The sequence below is a fragment of the Pseudorca crassidens genome, chromosome 2 (genome assembly GCF_039906515.1).
Source record: "Pseudorca crassidens isolate mPseCra1 chromosome 2, mPseCra1.hap1, whole genome shotgun sequence".
NCBI lineage: Eukaryota > Metazoa > Chordata > Mammalia > Artiodactyla > Delphinidae > Pseudorca > Pseudorca crassidens.
The window spans coordinates 144,680,970-144,702,057 of record NC_090297.1 but is presented as its reverse complement, the minus strand read 5'-3'; the positions used below and the strand labels follow the sequence as shown (position 1 = coordinate 144,702,057).

The following is a 21,088-nucleotide window of genomic DNA, read 5'->3' as shown; positions in this document are numbered from 1 at the left end:
TAATATACAATGAGGAAAAGACAGCATCTTCAATAAGTAGTGTTAGGAAAACTGGACTGCTACATGCAAAAGAATCAAATTGGACTCCTTTTTCATATTACATACAAAAATAAACTCGAAATGGGTTAAAGACTTAAATGTAAGACCTGAAACCATAAAATTTCTAGAAGAAAACAGGAAGTACACTCTTTGACAGAATACTGTCTTATTGAGCTAAGTATCCTCTGTCTTACCTAGCAATATTTTTTTGGTTATGCCTCCTCAGGCAAGGGAAACAAAAGCAGAAATAAACAAATGGGACTACATCAAACTAAAAAAGCTTTTGCACAGCAAAGGAAACTATCAACAAAACAAAAAGGCTGCCTACTGAATGGGATATTTGGAAACAATATACCTAACAAGGGGTTAATATACAAAATATACAGAGAACTCAAACAACTCAACATTAAAAAGAGCAAAAAATCCAATTAAAAATGGGCAGAGGACCTAAATAGACATTTTTCCAAGGAAGACACACAGATGGTCAAAAGACACATGAAAAGATGCTCATCCAGGGAAATGCAAATCAAAACCACAACGAGATATCACCTCATACCTGTCAGAATGGCTACCATCAAAAAGACCACAAGTAACAAATGTTGGAGAGGATGTGGAGAAAAGGGAAACTTGTGCACTTCTGGTGGGAATATAAATTGGTGCAGTCACTATGGAAAACAGTATGAAAGTTCCTCAAAAAATTAAAAACAGAACTACCACAGGATCCAACAATTCCACTTCTGGGTTTTTATCCAAAGAAAATAAAAACACTAATTTAAAAAGACATATGCATCCCTATGTTCACTGCAGTATTATTTACAATAACCAAGATACAGAAGCCACCTAAGTCCCCATCAAGAGAAAAATGGATAAAGGAGATGTGGCATATATATATATATATATATATACATATATATATATATGCGCGCGCGCACACACACACACACACACACACACACACACACACACACACACAATGGGATATTAGCCATAAAAAAGAATGAAATCTTGACATTTGTGACAACACTGATGGACCTAGAGGATATTAGGCTAAGTGAAATAAATCAGACAGACGAAGACAAATACTGTATGATTTAACTTATATGTGGAATCTAAAAAACAAAACAAATGAACAAACATAACTAAACAGAAAGAGAGTCACAGATATAAGAGGTGGTTGCCAGAGGGGAAGAGGGTGGGGAGAGGAAACTGCTAAGGGAGATTAAGAGGTACAAACTATCAGTTACAAAATAAATGAACCACAGGTATGTAATGTACCATATGGGGAATATAGCCAATAATTATGTAACATCTTTGTATGGTAACAGATGACAACTAGACTTATCATAGTATCATTTTGAAATATACACAAATACTGAATCGGTATGCTGTGCATTAGTAACTGAATTTCATAGGTCATTCAATGTAAATAAACAAATGAACAAACAAATTCATAGAAGAGTAGATCAAATTTGTGGCTACCAGAGGTGGAAGGCTGGGTGGGGGTTGGGAGGGAGAACTGAACGAAGGCAGTCAAACGGTACAGAATTCCAGTTATAAGTAAGTCCTAAGGATATAACGATATAAGGATATAAATACAACACAATAAAGATAACTAATACTGCTGCATGATATATATGAAAGTTGTTAAGACAATAAAATCCTGAGGTCTCACCACAAGAAGAAAAGTTGTTTTTTCTATCTCTTTAATGTTGTATTTATATGAGATGATGGATGTTCACTAACCCTATTATGGTAATCATTTCATGACGTATGTATGTCAATCATTATGTTGTATACCTTAAATTTATACAGTGCTGTATGTCAATTATATCTCAGTAAAACTGGAAGAAAAAATAAATTTTAAAAATACTATATTGAATATTTGAAAGTTGCTAAAAGAGTAGATCTTAAAAGTCCTCTTCACATGAAAAAAAAAATTTTCTAACTATGTATGTGACAGATGTTAACTGTCACCATACTTACTGTAGTGATTTCACAATATATACAAATATCAAGTCGTGTTGCACATCTGAAACTAATCCAATGTTATATATCAATCATACCTCAAATATATAGATATATAAAGTTTAATTGTATTAGTAATTTGGGAAACTCCAATCATAACTTCCAGAACATACCAAGTGAGGGGGAAAATGTAGAGTAACAGGAACTCTTATACACTACTGGAAGGATTGTAAATTTGTAAAACCACTATGGAAAAACTCCTGGTATTAGCTAGTCAATTGAAGATGTATATACCTTATGCAATTCCACTCCAAGGTAGTATTTTAGATCAGTATCTCTTAATAGGGGCAGGAGTATCCTCAGCATTTCTGGAGATTAAGCATCTCCAGCCACTAAGCATTAGGCCAACAGCAGTCCCTCCAACCCCTCTATCACTGGGACAGACAGAAACATCCTCACACGTTTTTAAATTGGAGCAGGGGGCAGATACATAGTTCTGACTGAGTACTGCCCTAGAGAAGGGTTTTCAATCTCAGTATACTAGTGACATTTTGGACCAAATAATTCTTTGTTGAGGGGAGTTGTCCTGTGCATTGCTGGATGTTCAGCAGCATCTTTGGCCTTTACCCACTAAATGCCACTAACACCTTGGTGAGTTGTGATAACCATAAATGTCTCCAGACATTGCCAAATGGAGCTAGAATCATCCCCAGTTGAGAATCAGTATCCCAGAGAAACCTTTACATAGGTGCATCAAAATATGTCTAAGAATGTTCACAGCAGTAATGTTTTAATAACAAAAAACTGGAAAAAATCAAAATTTCCATCAACATTAGAATGGGAAAATAAATTGACGTATAATCATATAATACATGGGTATACAGCAGTGAAACTGACCTAAAGCTTTATGCAACAAGATGGATGAATCTTAGGAATATAATTTAGATAACCAAAGCAAGTCAAAGAAAAATACATGATTCCTTTTTATATAAAATTCAAAAACAAGCAACATAAAACAATACCTTAAGAGTTAAAGAAAAGCATGTTAAAATTGTAAAGAAAGGCAAGGGAATGGTACATACAAGGTTCAGGATGGGGACTTCCCTGGTGGCGCAGTGATTAGTGGTTAAGAGTCCGCCTGCCAATGCAGGGCACACGGGTTCAAGCCCTGGACCGGGAAGATCCCACATGCTGCAGAGCAACTAAGCCTGTGCACCACAACTACTGAGCCCACGTGCCACAACTACTGAGCCCACGCGCCTAGAGCCTGTGCTCCACAACAAGAGAAGCCACGGCAATGAGAAGGCCGCACGCCGCAATGGAGACCAACACAGCCAAAAATAAATAAATAATCAAACAAACTTACAAAAAAAAGGATTCAGTATGGTGGTTACCTTTGTGAGGTGGGAACTGGTATACAAACATGGAGGGGCACACATGAATTTTAAAGGAAATAGTAATATCCCATTTCCTAAACTGAGTGCTAGGTATACTTGGATATTTGATATTTTTATATACCTCACATAATATATATGTAGATATCATACCTATTCAATATTTAATAAAATAAAAAATAAATTTAAAACCCACCATTGTAGGCAGATTGCGAAAATCGTTCCTCTAACTCATGCCACCACTCCCACCCCTGCCCCAGTCTCCACACCTTATATATCTCCCTTAAAGTGTGGGTAGAACCTGTAACTTGCTTCTATCTAATGGAATATGACAAAGGTAATAGATTTTGAGGATGTAATTTAGGTCCCTAATGAGCTGACTTTATATTAATCAAAAGGGAAATTATTCTGGGTAGATCTCGCCTCATCAGGTGAGTCCATTAAAAGAGGGTCTTGAAGGTAAGAGATTCTCCTGTAGGCCCTGAAGCTTCCACAAGTCTTACGGCTGTGAGGAAATAAATCCTGCCAAAAACTACACGAATTTAGAAGAGGACCCCGAGTCCAGGCCTCAGACGAGACTGGCCCCAGCTGACACCTTGATTGCAACTTTGTGACAACATGAGCAGAGGACCCAGTTAAGTTAAGTCATGCCTGGACTTCTGACTCATAGAAACCGTAAAATAATAAATGGGTGTTGTTTTAAGCCACTAAATTTGTGGTAATTTGTTACACAGCATGGAAAACTAATACAAACACTTCTTACAATTTTTATTTCTAAGAAGCAAGATAACTATCATTAATCACTGCACTGGGAAATTAGGCACCCAAACATCGCCATAGCGGCCCCACGAGCACAGAATTTTTAACTTCTCTTTAGTTTGGTTGAAGAAGGTAAAAAGTATAATCCTCATAGCTGACAACCTCAAATTAGAACATTCATGTGTCAGAGAGTAAAAGGGCAATTCATGCTCAAATCATCTTCGTTAAAAAGACAGAAAGCTACCGTCAAATCCATACTTGTCAAATCAACAGGTTTTCTAAAAACCTTAAAACAAAACAAAACCCTGATAGTATAGTACAATCAGAAATGTGAGAAGTTCCAAATGATTGTATGGATCATACTGCCTTCCCCTTCAGACTATTCTCAAGTGGAGAATCATTTCCTGATTTCTTTTTATCCTCAAAGCAGTGTCTGGCACATAGCAAGTGCTTACAGTGTTGAATAAAGGAACTCCATTTCAAAAGATGATTTGAGGCCCAATAACCTGCCCTTGCCTGTGTTAATGGCAGAATGGAGACTAAGACAAGGGCCTTCTGTCAACTGGGTACTTTCTTCCTACGTCAGAATTCAGTCCTTAATCACTGCCAAGCCTCATTAAACACACATACACACAAATCATTAAAAGACTATTAAATATTCAACAGGATTTTTCATAATATTAATTCTATCTGCCTCATTGTTTTGTGAGCCTGTTTCACAGTTCTTACCATTTACTGTACTGCATGATTAACAATTTTCTGTTCCACATCAACTAGAAAATGAAATTACCCTACTGATCAGAGGCAGTAACTGTACTTTTTCATTTTCTAAGGTATTTATTAGCCTGATATAGGTAACAACAATCTTTTCCTAAGATAATCAAGAGGAGAGAATCACTGCAGTCAGTGCTACCCCTTAAAATGGAGGGCAGCCATTCCAATATTCCTGTTTTAAAATGGCAGTTAATCAATAAATCATTCTTCAAAAGATATGTACCCACAGTAATCTGAATAGTCTGTCTCTTTTGTGACATCTGTTTATTCTTTGTTCTACTTTGAAATATTTCTCTTTGCATGGCCCACCATTAAAAATATTTTAGATTATGTGATAAATATAAAACAGGTAGGGCTTCCCTGGTGGCGCAAGTGGTTGACAGTCCGCCTGCCGATGCAGCGGACACGGGTTTGTGCCCCAGTCTGGGAGGATCCCACATGCCGTGGAGCGGCTGGGCTGGTGAGCCATGGCCGCTAAGCCTGCGCGTCCGGAGCCTGTGCTCCGCAACGGGAGAGACCACAACAGTGAGAGGTCCACGTACCGCAAAAAAAAAAAAAAACAGGTAGCAAAAGTTTTATGGCCCCATCTAAATATATACAATTTTTAAAGTCACGTGACAATATTTTAAACATGTTTAATGCTGATTACATAAACTCTTTACTCTTAAGGGGAAAAAGTCCTTGCATTAATACAGAAAATGCACATTTTAGGGAACAGATTCTTAGGAATATAACTAGTTTCAAGGAAATGTTAAGGATCTGCTCTCTCTGCCACACCCTTTCTTTCTTGGGAAAAAAAAAAAAAGGGAATAGTAGCTGGCTGACTGTTAATTTGGAATAGGAGGATATCACAGTGGGATAAAAGGTGAGACATTAGCATCCCTCATAATTTCTTCTTTATTTACAAAGCAAGAAACTCTAGTTTCCTAGTGAGTAGTTGCCAGGTATGAGATGGGGTGGAGGGTTTATGTTTGACGGTAGCAGTCACCCAGGCTGGAGTCTTACTAACAGGAATCTGGAAAGGGAGGACCCTATCTCCACTTTATCCTTCCTGCATGGATTCAGCAATCCTCTTCACATGTGTACCTGATACTTGATAAAAACAAAATGATAAATGTTCACCAATCTATGAATGTTAAAAAGTGGGGGAGGGGTTAATGATCTACTTCCATGTCCTATTTATTACTGTAATACTGCCAAATACATATATATCAGCAGGTTTTTCAAGGTTAAAAGAGGATAAGTCCCAAAAGAAAAGAGAGACCATTGTCACACAAGTCATCATCACCAAAGGAGAATTAAGAGAACTTACTGTTAAGGAAGCAATCCCTTTGTGGTAGAATTTTAAAGACTCAGCAATGCAAGAAAGTGCTGAACTATAATTCTCCTCTTGCAACCCAGTGAGACACTGTTCTGCATGTGAGAACTCTTTCAAACTATTCAGCCAGAAGTAGAAATGTTCTGAGGCAACCTGAGTCAGCAAACTCTGATAAAGCTCTCTGGCCATGTCGTGATTACCCTAAGAAAAAAAAGGGGGGGAGGATAATGAGGTTCTTACACTTGAATTAGTTGATGTAGCAGCTAAAAGAGAAACCCAAACCTTGGATAAGTTTTAACAATCATTCCTCACATTATAACTCTGTGAGACTCAGTCTAAGTATTTCTTCAGAGAAAACATGCTGAGCTGCTTTTATGTAACATAATGACTGAAGTTCTTTACCAAAACAGTTCCAAAGAGAAAATGAATGGAAGTAACTATAACCCATGTCTAGAACTTTAGTTCAAAATATAGAAAGTATAAATATTTATTGTATGTCATTTTGTATGAGCTATTTAGTGGGGTGGGGAGAACTCCAGTTAAGTTCCATCAAGCGATTACCAAGAGGAGCACTGCGCCCTCTGGAAACGACTGAGGGAAGGGTAGCTGTGGGAGGATGTGAATGCCTTTTAATGCATGGGGGCGAGGGATGCTCACTGTCTTGCAGTGCTTGGATGCTTGGGACAGTTGGGTATAATAAAGAAATATCCTGTCAACAGTGCTTCTTCTCCCATTTGAGAAACACTGTAAAATGTGAACATGTGCTTCAATCACCTAGAATAATGCTTCTCAAATTTTGTTCTCTGGACTTATCCCCAAAGAATTTCTATACTATCCAAGCTCTATATTTCCTCTCAAACAAAAGTAAATAAAAATCGTTAGGATTTCCATATGGTTGAGAGGGAACAGAAGACTAAAACTTTCCCATTTCCACATAAGAATGATAAAGTTGGAGAGGGAAAGGGAAGAACGACATGGTGTACTGAAAGGGGAGAATATAAACGTGGGTAGGAGGGAGCTGTGCTTACGGGAGCACAGGACAAAATGAAAGTGCTGCTAACAACCTACAGCCAGAAAGAGCTCATATTTTTGGAATTCCCATGGAACTTCCCCATAATAACATATATACCATTCCCTGTGCATATGTTAAAAATTAGGTCCTTTCCTCCATCATCTTTTAATCGCATGACTAAAACGTACTTCTACCTTCATCTTTAGTTTTGACTAGGAGTAACAATCACATAACCTAAGGTTCATAATCTGCCATTTTCACCAACCCAGTTCACATAGAAGGATACTACGTACCATTCGGGATGCCTGTCTGGCAATTCGGTATACAGTCCATCCGTTGGAGACGCTTTCAAGCTGCTGCTTAATTACTGCCTTTACTTCAGGAGACAGTGCTTTCTGACTGGCTACAAAAATCACAGTGGCCAAGCTCACCTAACATCGAGCAAGAAGTAAGAAAGTCAAGAAAATCATTAACTCTATGCAATGTCAAAGATAACTTTACCCAAAAGCATTAAAAACTAATTAGAGCCTATCAAAAAAGAACAAAATTTGTCTTCCTTTGACATTTATAAAATTTCCACTTTATTCCTTTGCTCAGAGCATTGTGTATAACAGCAAATAATTAGAAACAATGCCCATAAATATGGATAAACTATGATATAATCACACAATGAAATACTATAGAGCAGTGAAGTGGATAAACTAGAAATACACTTATCAGTATAGACGATTCATACAAAACAGGCAAAAATAGGCAAAATGCAAAAGATTACATGCAGTATGAGAACACAAAGTTAAAAATATGCCAAAAATATTGCATATCACTTAGGATATATACTAAGGTAGTAAATATGTAACAACATGCATGGGAATGACAAACACCAAATTTGGGAGAGTGGTTACCTATCCTGATAGGAAGGAAGACGACACTATCAGAGAGATACACAGCGGGGTACAAGTCAAGTGTACTAGTAACACTTTTTTCTTAACCTAGGTGATGGATGCAAAAGCTTTCATCATATTATTCCTTATGTGTTTTTGAATATTATGTTTCATAATTTAAAGTTGCTTGAAAGTAGTACTAAGAAAAAAGCAATAAAAAGCATTAATTGAAAATGCTGCTTCAATGAAAAATAAACTTGGCTAACTGCTTCTCAGTATTCCAAAGCTGATACACACGAGGATCCATACATACTGTGGTAACTGCCTGATTCCCACGACCACTGCCACTTAGTCATCTGGGTAACCTTTACTGATAGCAAATGATGAAATGGGGGCAATCTTTTACACAACGCCCCCTGCAGGATTAAACATAAAATGGGCTTGAGTAAGTAATTTCACTAAGTTTTTTTCCCAAGCCATAAAGCCAGATGACCACAAACAATACGGAGTGGCTACTTTAAAGCTTACATATAATTTATGCATATTTAGAACGTAGTCTACTCTCAGCCCTGGAGAACTTTCAACTAAACATTATTACACAGCTTCCACACCTTCTGTTTTTTTTCTAAGCATGTACCTTTCCCAGCCCCCGGACTGTACTGAAACCTAAACTGGATCCTAAACAGCTAAAGAGGTCCTGGATTGGCAAAGAGGAATTGGGTTAATTTATGGTCATTGATATCACTAGGTCTTTAACTTACATTTTTGGAAGTACAATACACGGTTTGGTTCATTATTTATTTGTCTTGTATAAAAAAGAAAAAAACCTTTATTTTCATTTTGTCCTTTGTAATAAAACAAAAATATCAGATTGAAGGCTTTGGTTACACTAAGCTGATTTGACAGGGCTTAGGAAGAAAGCAGTTTTACATGTGAACTAAATAGGGCTTTCTACACCAAAAGAGGAAATGGTAAAAAGCTCCAGGTCCCAGCCCTATTTTGACTTCAGCATGCTCTTGGTCTCAGCTAATTACTTTAACCTGTGGAATTCTGAAAGTAATTCCCACTAGACCAGATCCTATTCGTCCACATCAGGTTCAAAAAGCGGCTCCTTACCAGAAGTTCTTGTTGCTTGTCTGTGGCTGATCGTCCAATCACCTTGTAGAGCTCCATGAGGTCACCGAGCATTCCATCGCCCAACACAGGCAGCTGCATGGCAATGGCGGCCAGGCAGTGGCACATCAGGATCCGGGCAGCGTCCTGAGCACTGTGCAACTGAGTCAACAAGGTCTCAACTACAGACTGGCTGAGATGGGGCCTACCCTTGGCCAACTTCACCATACAATTCAGAGCGATCTGCATATTGAATAGAAGATGGACCAGTTACATTCTGAAGGTTCATATGAAGTGAAGTTTAAAGAAAGTAACTCTCTACAAGTTACTAGGAAAAATCAAGGAAAAGGGTTTTTTGTAGGCATGACATTTTTCTCAATAAGAAACACATGACATTGAATCCCATATTAAGATCTGCAAGTGTGCCATGTTTAAAACTAAAATAATAAGACAGGATGGTACATTAAACACTCATTTTAATCTAAGACTATTCAGTCTAAGACTTGAGATGAACATCATAAGGAATAATGCTGAAAAGGCCAAATAAATGCCAAACTGAATGTCATATTACTGCACTTTCATTACTTTTCAAGAACTGCTTCTAAAGTGTGGTTTGTAAACTTACCCATAATGGCATCTCCTAGGATGCTAACTAAAATATAGATTCTTGGGCCCTATCCATCCCAAACTTAATGAATTAACCTTTTTTTTTCCTGGTGTTTGGGTTACCGAAAGTTTGCAGTTTAAAAAAGGTGCCCTAGGTGACTTCAGCACACTGAAGTGGGGAGGAGGCTTCTAATTTTCTCTTATTTCTCAACAGAAATCTAAATATCAGTTGGTCTCAGAGCTTCTATTCAGGCCGGTTAATCACAACCCTAATATCCCAGCCATCAAAACTAGAAACCCAGAAGTCCTCTAACTAACACAGCCAACAGGTTGCTAAACCTAGTCATTTCTACTTTTGTCAAGTCTCTAATACCCATCTATTTAGCTCCCTTTCATTCTCTCTACTACAACATAAATGTCTCCCTAATTCCAATCTCTTGAAAAGATGGGCCCATTAATCCATCCTTCACGCTACAACCATGTAGCTTTCAGTGTGTTAGGAAGAATAATCATGTCTTTAGGGTCTGACAGACCCAGAGTTTAAGGTCAGCTTGCCCTTGACTGACTAAGTGTGTGTGAACAAGTTATTTTATCTCTCTGAGGCTTAATTTCCTCATGACTATAAGAGGAATACAAATTTCACTAGTTAGGGTTATTGTAAACAGTGAAAGATGTATATACAAGCCTTCAACAAAGTTTGGTACATAATAGACATATTTAAATAACAATAATAGCTAGAACAAAAGTTAGAGCATGGTCACTACTTCAAAATTTTAAGATCTCATTACCTACAGAATCAAGCCAAAGTTCCTCAGCCTGACATTTGATATCCCCCATGATCGAGCTACAAACTACCTTCTAATCTCCCTTTACCTCAACCAGCCACAGTGGGCTACTTATCATTCTTCCAACATAACAGGTACATTTCTGCTTTCCTGTCTTTCATAACAGTGGTCCTTCAGGTTCAAACGATCCTTCCTCAATACTGAAATTCTACCCTGTCTTTCAAGGCTTAATTCATATGACATCTACTTGTTCAAGTCTTCCCTAATATCCTTAGTTGAAATTAATCACTCCCCACTCTGTCCTCTCAATTAGAATTGCACTTTTGTTTATATTACCAGAGAACTTGCGACATTCTGCTTGGTATTACGACCCCTTATATAAATATCAGTATCCTCTTATGGAGAGCTCCTCTAACAAAGGGACTTTTCTTGGCCATCCATGTATGTCCCACTGTGCTGAGTCCAGTGTTTTATTGACACCTATGATTGGTGGGAAAGGTTTTGGTTTGCTTTCTTTCTTTCTTTTTAAACTTTTTAAATAAATGTATTGTGGTTCCAAAGGGATTCTGTGGACTTGCCAATCACATGTTGCCTACTTCCTTCACCACCCCTTGATTATCAGCTTTTATTTAATGGTACTAGTATCTTTACTGTACATCAGTATGACTACATCATACCTTTTCTTAACATGCTAAAATAAGTCATGACTTCCCTCAAGCCATACCTTAGACAAGTTATAGTTCTTACATTCTCCATTGTCTACTTAATAGCCTTTTACTTCTATTAATTCCACTTTTCTTAATTATTTTGTACCATCAAAAATTATATTTTATGTTTCAATCCAATAATAGTCTCATTTAAAAATTTTTTAACTATCTCTAAGATGATTCTATAATTAAGTGAAAGTGAAAAGCCCTTAAAACTAGGGCTTCCGTACTCTAGAAATTAATACACGCTTACACATTTATGAGTTTGACTGCAGTAATTTCATCAGTTCTTTGTGATCTTATCAGTGTTACCTTAGATTATAAACTTCCAAAACTGCAGGAGCTCTGTCTATTTAACTTTACATTATCTAGGACCATCATATGTATCTATTACAACTTAATAAACACTTTCAACTGACGGCAAAATAGGCCAAAGCTCAAATTTTTACCTCGCCTATATTTTGGAATAATAACAGTCAAAATGCTAGCTTTGAAAGTGAAGATCAAGGGCAAATATTTGTTTAAGCCAGGAGTTCACAAACTCTTGCACTTGGGCCAAATCCTGCCTGTTTTTGTAAATAAAATTTTACTGGAACACAGCCACACCATCATCCTTCATTTTTTTTTTTTTTTTTTTAAAAAAAAAAAAACACATTGTCCATGGCTACTTTTTTTCTGCAATAGTAGACTGAGCAGTTGTGACAAAGAGTGCACTGTCTGCAAAACTTAAAATATTTACTATCTGAACCTTTACAAAGAGATTGCCAATCCACACTTTAGGCAATGAAGACAGGCATTATATTAAAATAACTGATGTTTTCACCTTTAAAGTGGCTTGAGCACCTGGGCTATCATCTTCACTACAAAGTACCAGAAGGGATTCCAGGCCAAAGACAGCATCTTGTTCCAGTGCCAAAAGGTCTATAGGAAAAACACTAATTGTTTTTAGCGGTCAAGTAGAGAAGATTAAATGCACACACACACACACAAACACACACACTTAGAAGAAGAAAACATTAAGGAATCTAAAATATAGAAAATACTTCAATGCATAAAGCTAACCTTCCTGAAAAAGTACATGTGGCATTACTTCTAAAATGCAAAGGCTATCTTTAGACTTGTAGCACTACCTTATTGAAGATTATAAAAATATATACATTGTATCAAGCCGAAAAGCTTCTGCACAGCCAAGAAAACCATTAACAAAGTGAAAAGGCGAGCTGCTGAATGGGAGAAAATATTTGCAAATCATATATCTGATAAGCAGTTGTTAATATTTAAAATATATTAAGAACTCATACAACTCAACAGCACAATAACTCAATCTGATTAAAAAATGGGCAGAGAGTCTGAATAGACTTCTTTCCAAAGATGACATACAGATAGGCAACAGGTACAGGAAAAGATGTTCAACATCACTAATTATTAGGGAAATGCAAATCAAAATCACAATGAGGGATCATCTCACACCTTTTAAAATGGTTATTATAAAAAAGATAGGAAATAACAAGTGTTGGCAAGGATGTAAAGAAAAGGAAACCCTTGTGCATTGTTGGTGGGAATATAAATTGGTGCAGCCGCAACAGAAAACAGTATGAAGGTTCCTCAAAAAATTAAAAATAGAACTATTATATGATCCAGCAATTCCACTTTTGAGTATGCATCTGAAGAAGACAAAAACATTAACTCAAAAAGATATGTGTACTCCCATGTTTATTGCAGCATTATTTACACTAGCCAAGATACAGAAACAACCTAAATGTCCACTGATGTATGAATAAAGAAAATGTGTTATGTATGTGTGTATGTATATATGTGTATATATATATATATACACATATATACATACACACACACACACACACACACACAATGGAATATTATTTAGCCATTTTTTATAAAAGAAGGAAATCCTGTCATTTGTGACCATGGATGGACCTTGAAGGCATTATGCTAAGTGAAATAAATTAGACACAGAAAACCAAATACTGTATGATCTCACTTAAATGTGGAATCTAGAACAAACAAACAAACACCAAGCTCATAGATACAGAGAACAGACTGGTGGTTGCCAGAGGTGGGGGGTAGGAGGTTGGGGGTGGGCAAAATGGGTGAAGGGGGTGGAAAGGTGCAAACTTCCAGTTATAAAATGAGTAAGTTATGGGAATGTAATGTAAACCATGGTGACTATAGTCAGTAATACTCTACTGCATATCTGAAAGTTGTCAGGAGAGTAGATCCTAAAAGTTCTCATCACAAGAAAAAAAAACTTTACAATGACAATGTATGGTGACGAATATTAACTAGATTTACTGTGGTGATCATTTCACAATATATACAAATATTGAATCATTAGGTTGTACACATGAAACTAATATTTTTTAAAAAACACACACACATACAATAAACCAAGATCTAAAGCCACAAAGGTATAAATAAAGCCTAACTGAAACAGTGTCACCAGCTTAGCTAGGGAAAAAACTAGCAAACCATGTAGCATGTGTCAATCTTCCAAACAAGACATAAATTATGCAGGTCCATTTTCACCTAGGATGCAACTTTCTCATGCAAGTGGAACTACTTTTAGGAAATAATCAAGACCCCACTTAATCTTATAAATGTTTTAAGTCAGATCATAAAGAAATGAACCCTTTAGATGTCTCATGTAATAGCAGTACTATACCATCTTTTCACTACCTTTGGGCTACAATTTCTCTAAAGTTTCTAGAAAGTTCTGAATAAATTACTTAACCACATTTAGGTTAATGTATGTCAGCTTTGGGACTTCCCTGGTGACGCAGTGGTTAAGAATCTGCCTGCCAATGCAGGGACACAGGTTTGAGCCCTGGTCCGAGAAAATCCCACATGCCACGGAGCAACTAAGCCTGTGTGCCACAACTACTGAGCCTGTGCTCAGAGCCCATGAGCCACAACTACTGAGCTCACATGCCACAACTACTGAAGCCTGCACGCCTAGAGCCTGTGCTCCACAATAAGAGAAGCCAACGCAATGAAAAGCTCGAGCACCACAATGACGAGTAGCCCCCACTCGCTGCAACTACAGAAAGCCTGCACACAGCAATGAAGACCCAATGCAGCCAAAAATAAATGAATGAATGAATAAATAAATAAATGAATATGTCAGCTTTGAGGACATACAGCAATTTGCTGTGTTAAATGGTAGAAAATACTTATTACTATGGAAAAATAAAACAAGATTAGTTATTCAAATAACTAATAGGGGCTTGGCAAACAATGTCTAGTGAAGGTCAGGTTGCTAGGAAAACAAAGGCACTAGTAACAAGCAATGCTGAAGCCTGGTGGGGATAAGAGGGACTGCTGATTCTTAACAAAGATCAAAATAAGCACTGAAACAGATGAAACATCCAAAATGCACTTCCTGTTTTTGAACACCAGCATGAACTTCTTTAAATGTTTGGGTCAAAAGACGTTAGGAATACAATAAAATATATGCATTATTTTCTATGCACATCCTTCTTGATTGTGCAAATCATTTAATGCTATAGATACCTAGAGATAAACTCCATGAAAATTTAATTTGCATTGCTCTGTTAATTCATTTGCCCCCTAGGTGAAACTGTCTGTTATTTAAGCCACTCGATAACTTCATATGGTTTTTTTTCCCTAAATTTTCTAGGTTTTTTTTTTTTAACAGGTGAACAAACTGATACCACTGGATAGTTATAAGCAAAGGTAAGCAAAGGGAGGAAACGGGCAATGCTCCATAAAACCTTTCAATTCCGCAATCCCAATCCTAAAGTCCTCATTTTTTTTTTTTTTAATAAATTTATTTATTTTTGGCTGTGTTGGGTCTTCACTGCTGGTCGCGGGCTTTCTCTAATTGTGGCAAGCGGGGGCTACTCTTCGTTGCGGTGCGTGGGCTTCTCATTGCGGTGGCTTCTCTTGTTGCGGAGCACGGGCTCTAGGCACGTGGGCTCAGTAGTTGTGGCTTGCGGGCTCTAGAGCACAGGCTCAGTAGTTGTGGCGCACGGCTTAGTTGCTCCGCGGCACATGGGATCTTCCCGAACCAGGGCTCGAACCCATGTCCCCTGCATTGGCAGGCGGATTCTCAAACTCTGCGCCACAAGGGAAGCCCCCTCATTTTTTTTCCCCCAAGGATTAAGCAGTCTTGAGGAAATCTGCCCGAAGAACATTCAGGAGGAGGCAACCAATAGATAAAAGCACACAGGCTAAAAATAATAAGGGATTAAAAAACCAAATACACACAGGATTCTGGTGAAACTCCAATCTAAAAGTTTATACATAATATCAGTCTTAATCAAACTTACCTTTTTCTTGACAAGAGACAGTAATATTAGTTAGGACTCTCACTCCATGAGCTGCAATGCCCCTGTTATTATGGTAACAGCACTCTTGGGCTAATTTGACTAAATCAGAGGATCTAGGGGAAGAACCCACATTTCCTAAACAAGAAGAGAAAAGTAGTACAGATTTAATTCATTCATAGAGTTCAAAAGCAGTTCATTTTACAGGTTCATTTTTATCATTTTGAAGAGAAAATCTCTAACAATAAATTTCAACAAAATTTTCTGCCTCTACCCCATGATCAATATACATCACCACTTCTTTTTCTCCTGTCAAGGTACCTAGAATAAGTATATGCTAATAGTTTTGTAATGATTAAAATCTAAAATCAATATACTTCCCCACAAAAATATTAATAAAAACTGACTAAAGAATACAGCAAAAGCCAAAACAACTATAGATTGTATCTTGGGCATTCAAATAGTCTCTCATTAAAATGGAGTCATTACAAGTCTTCTTGTCAAATAAAACCTTACATTCAAGAGAGGAGAGAAACAAAAGTTTTAAGTTTGCTGTTCCCACTTCAATTGCTGGCACAGTTATACTGCAAAAGGTTTATATAAGAATTTATTATTTTCGAGCTAGAAAGGACCTGGGGATCATCTGATTCAACAACCTATTTTTACAGAAGAAACTGAAGCCTAAAGATTTTAAGCATCTTGCCATGGAGGTCATAAGACCTGTTAGTTATGCATTGGCCTTGTGCTTTACATGTTAAGTTCTATCCTATAGTTGCAGTAACTTTTAAAAGTCACACCTGAAATTCTGTAACATAAGGTTTATGTCGTGAATGTTTTTATTTATAGTAGAGAAGCTCTCAGTTATAAGTGAGTGAGCTTCAGGAAGAATCAGGAGATTAAAGCTCATTCAACTTCTCAGCGGGGTCTCTCATTCCTGTCTTCCTTTCCCCTGCTGATTTTTCCATGATTCCTATCAACTGCAATCTTTTACACTAAGGGTGATCATATTTTGTGATGTTTGAAAAGGACACTATCATAAATAACAACAGGCATAAACCAAGACTATCTCAGGCAGTGTGGGACATATGGTCACCTTATTGATTTCCAGCTTGACATAAAAGTACTAGCTTAGGTAAAACCTCAGTGCTTTTTAAATAGGCAAAACATTTGAAAGATGAACCTATGAGTTCTCTTTACAAAACCATGGAAATTGTAATTTCCTCCATTCTTTTTCTTGCCCACGTGATACGGACAATGCAGACTCATCTATAAATTTACAAACATGTTTTGGAACTTACTTTTTTCCTTTTTTTTCTCATCAAGATATTAAAGAAAACTTGGGGAAAAACCCAAAGAAAAAAACAAAAATCATCCCCAAACCCACAAACCAGCATGACCTTATTATTAACTTTCGGGAATACTTTAAAACATCTTTTTCCCCCATGCACACCAATACAATTTAAAAATTCATATATAATCAGAATAAGTAGATACTTCCAATTTCTACCTTTAAAATATAATATTTGTGAGCATTTTTCTATGTCAATTGTTTTTGGAATAAAATTATTATTTTCAATTTTTTTACTTAGAAACAATTTACTAAGATAAATTCACAGGGTTCAAAAGGTTCAACCAATAGCAGAAAAAGGTAGAAAGTTAGTAAGAGAAAAGTCTTCCTCATCCACTTAATGTTATATTTCTTGTGCATCATTCCAAGACTATAAAACAACAAAAAACTTTAGCCTTAAGTCTGTTATGTAAGCAAGCTCCTCACAGGGCATTAACAAACGCATTTTGGAGTTAAATCATATTAAACAGGCAACTAGGAAAGCATTATTGAACTGGGGTAAAGTTTTATTTTAATCATTTTCCAGAAGGATAACATATGCCTAAAAGGAAGCACATGACATTTGCTTTTAAAATTCACCACCGCTTGGCCTTTGAAATACACTTAAATCCAAAGGGCATTTTAAGTCAGAGACATACAAAAGCAAACCAGCTATTTTAAGCACCCTAAAAAATATTGTTTCATCCACATATAATGCAAAAAAGGGCAAATTGAGAAAAACTATAGCCTTGAGTTAAGATCAAAGATGCAAGATTTTATCTTAGGAATTAGTTAAGAAATCATTTTCAAAGAAATTCCTAACATACAACCATATGAAATTGAAACCTTTCCTGATTTAAAGCTTTACAGAGGAAACGACTTGAAATATCAACATGAATAAAGGATTAGCATGTCATCCATATATTATCTCCTTTCTTCTCTTTACCTGAAGCTATGCTGAAGTAATGTTTGACGGCGATGGTCCCTGACAGCGTGGAAAGAACAGACAACATTCCAAGTTTCAAGCTGTCATAAGGAGTCTGGAGGGCACATTCACAGAGTGCCTGAAATGCAGAAGAGAAAGGAATACAGAAGTTAAAACATCAGTATACCTTAAAACTGTCTACTCGTTTTAAATTTTCTAGCTTTTTAGAAAAATTATATCTTTTTTTCCATGATAAAAAACTTCAAACTGCCACAGCCAAGAGGAACCTTAGGAGACACATTAGCTAAATATAACGTTGTATCCTACATGGGATCTGAACAAAAAAAAGACACTGGGTAAAAACTAAAGAAATCAGAACGGAGTATGAGCTTTGGTTAATAATAATAATGTACCAATATAGGTTCACTGAGTGTAACAAATATACCATACTCATGTAAAATATCAATAATTGGGGAAACTGGATGTGGGTATGTGGGAGTCCTCTGTACTACAGTCTCCATTTTTCTGTAGATCTATACCTGTTCTAAAAAATAAAGTTTATTAAAAAAAAGGTCATCATGAATGACTTTATTAAGATCACTATGAATTATGCCCTATTTAGTCCTCACAAGCAGAACCTCCAATATATTTTGCTTACCTGACAGATATTAGTTCATATGTATATATGTGTGTGTGTGTATATATACATATATATTTATATATATATACATATATATATATATATACTTTTTTTTTTAAATAGTAGAGAGTGTAGCATTCTATCTAGTTAATAAGTGAGTGAGCTATCTATCTATCCTCCTCCATTTCAGGTCATTTACTCTACTCTTGACTTAAGGTGATCTGAAGTATTACCAAAATCAAGATGCTAGTTTTTTTTTCACTGTAGTTAACCTTGAATATGTGTTCCTAGTACAGCGAGTCTTGGCTCATCCTGTATAGTTACTCTTAGGACTCTATAACATTACTGCATGTAGTGTAAATGGTCAAATAACTGTCCTGTTAAATTAAACCAACTCCCATTCTCTCACAAAGACAAAGTTTCAGAAAATGAGCAAAACTGAAAGACTAGGGGAACAATTAAAAATAAAATTTCAGGGACTTCCCTGGCGGTCTAGTGGTTAAGACTCTGCGCTTCCACTGCAGGGGGCGTGGGACTGATCCCTGGTTGGGGAACTAAGATCCGCAGGCTGCACGGCGTGGCCAAAAAAATAAGAAATTTTTAAAAAAAGAAAGAAAACATTCTTCAATAAAATAAAATTTCGGAAAGGGTTAAACAATAAATTTAATATGACCCCAATAAAAATATCAACAGAATCTTGGGGGGAGGGGAGAACTTAGATAACCTGTTTACAAATCAGAAAATATGCAGAAAATTCTGACAAAGTATAAGGACAAACAAAACAAGCCTTACCAAATATTAAAATGTAATCTATAGTAATAAGATAAGTTTTTCCTACTTGTGGACAGAAATCAAAAGAGAACTGGTCCCAGAAATAGATTCAAATACACACAGAATTTAATATATGATAATGGCATTTCAAATCAGAGACTATTCAATACACAGTTCAAGGGCAACTGGCCAGTCATCTGAATAAAATAAAACTTGATTCTTGTTTCCTTTTTATGGCAAATAAAAAACAAAACTGTAAAAAGCACTAAGATTTAACATGGCAAAAGAAAAAGTGAAAAGATAAGTGCCAAAATTGGGGAAAAAAATTTATATCATGTAAGATCAACAAAGGCCCAATAATCTTAATATATAAAAAGTTCTTAGTAATAAATAGGCAAGCAGCCCAAAAGAAAAATCAGTAGTTCACAGAATTTATATAAATGTTTTTAAAATATAAGATGTTTTAAACCTCACTGATAATTTGAAAAATTTAAATTAAAATGAGTTGCTTTCACCAATCTGATTGGCCAAGATTAAAGTTTAATAATACATAACACTGAAAACAGCATGGGGGAAATAGGCACTCACACACTGCTGATAGAAAGCTAAAAGGGTGTAAATCTCATTGATGGGTAATTGGCAAGATAAAAAATTTTATATATATACATCACTGAGCCCCCAAATTCCTCTTTTAGAAATTTATGTTCACAAAGGCAACTTTTTTTAACAAACTCGTCAATGGAGCAATGTAAATGGCAACAACAAAAATACTGGAAACAACTCTAACGTCCATCAGTGGGGGACTGGGAATAAAGAGACAGTACCACACAGCTGGTAAAAGAATGAAGTAGATTTATGTGCTAATATGAGATGTTCCCCAAGATGCATTCTTTTTTTTTTTAATTTATTGTATTTTTGGCTGCGTTGGGTCTTCATTGCTGTGTGCAGGCTCTTCTCTCTTGCAGTGAGCGGGGGCCACTCTTCATTGCGGTGCGCGGGCTTCTCATTCTGGCAGCTTCTCTTGTTGTGGAGCATGGGCTCTAGGCGCATGAGCCTCAGCAGCTGTGGCACTCGGGTTCAGTAGTTGTGGCTTGCGGGCTCTAGAGCGCAGGCTCAGCAGTTGTGGCGCACGGGCCTAGTTGCTCCATGGCATGTGGGATCCTCCGGGACCAGGGCTCAAACCCGTGTCCCCTGCAATGGCAGGTGGGTTCTTAACCACTGCGCCACCAGGGAAGCCCCCCCCAGATGCATTCTTAAGTGACAAAAAGTTCTTAACATGCATAGAGTATATTTGCATTTGTACAGAAAAAAGATGGGACATACACATGCTTGTGTGTGGATGAAAAAATTCAGGAAGGATACCTAAGAAACTAGTAATAGTGATCACCTCTACAGAGGAGACCAGAGGGAAGAGATGGAAGACACTTATATTTTGCTCACTGCACACCTATGAACTCTGTTTAATTTTTATCACGTGCATGTATACTTTTTCAATTGAAAGAAAAACTTAGTTAATAACAAAAATAGCAGCAGCAGCAAACATTACTGTGGAAGGCATGGAAATGGACTTGAAACACAAAGCAGTTTTTGGTAATGGAAGGGAAGACAGTCTATGTGATACAAACAAGAACTGGGGCAATAAGGCCAGAATATGAAGTGTTTATTTGCGGTAAGAGGAGATATATCCAAAAGGGATGAAGGCTAAGAGAGAGAAATATTGATTAGGGAAGATTAGGCCAGATTATAGAGGGCCTTGAATGTTAGG

The 21,088-nt window shown here is 36.7% G+C and overlaps 1 protein-coding gene across 3 annotated transcripts in view; it reads right to left on the bottom strand.

The window, feature by feature from the left end:
• INTS7 (integrator complex subunit 7) overlaps positions 1–21,088 on the bottom strand; it is a 92,390-nt gene that overhangs the window by 34,149 nt on the left and 37,153 nt on the right. For all 3 annotated transcript variants that reach the window (XM_067729026.1, XM_067729028.1, XM_067729027.1), the window contains 6 exons: positions 17,934–18,051; positions 15,664–15,798; positions 12,177–12,274; positions 9,259–9,498; positions 7,555–7,692; positions 6,244–6,450 (listed from right to left, as the gene is read on the bottom strand). In XM_067729026.1, the coding sequence (XP_067585127.1) occupies positions 6,244–6,450; positions 7,555–7,692; positions 9,259–9,498; positions 12,177–12,274; positions 15,664–15,798; positions 17,934–18,051 (936 nt within the window). The remainder of the gene's footprint in view (positions 1–6,243; positions 6,451–7,554; positions 7,693–9,258; positions 9,499–12,176; positions 12,275–15,663; positions 15,799–17,933; positions 18,052–21,088) is intronic.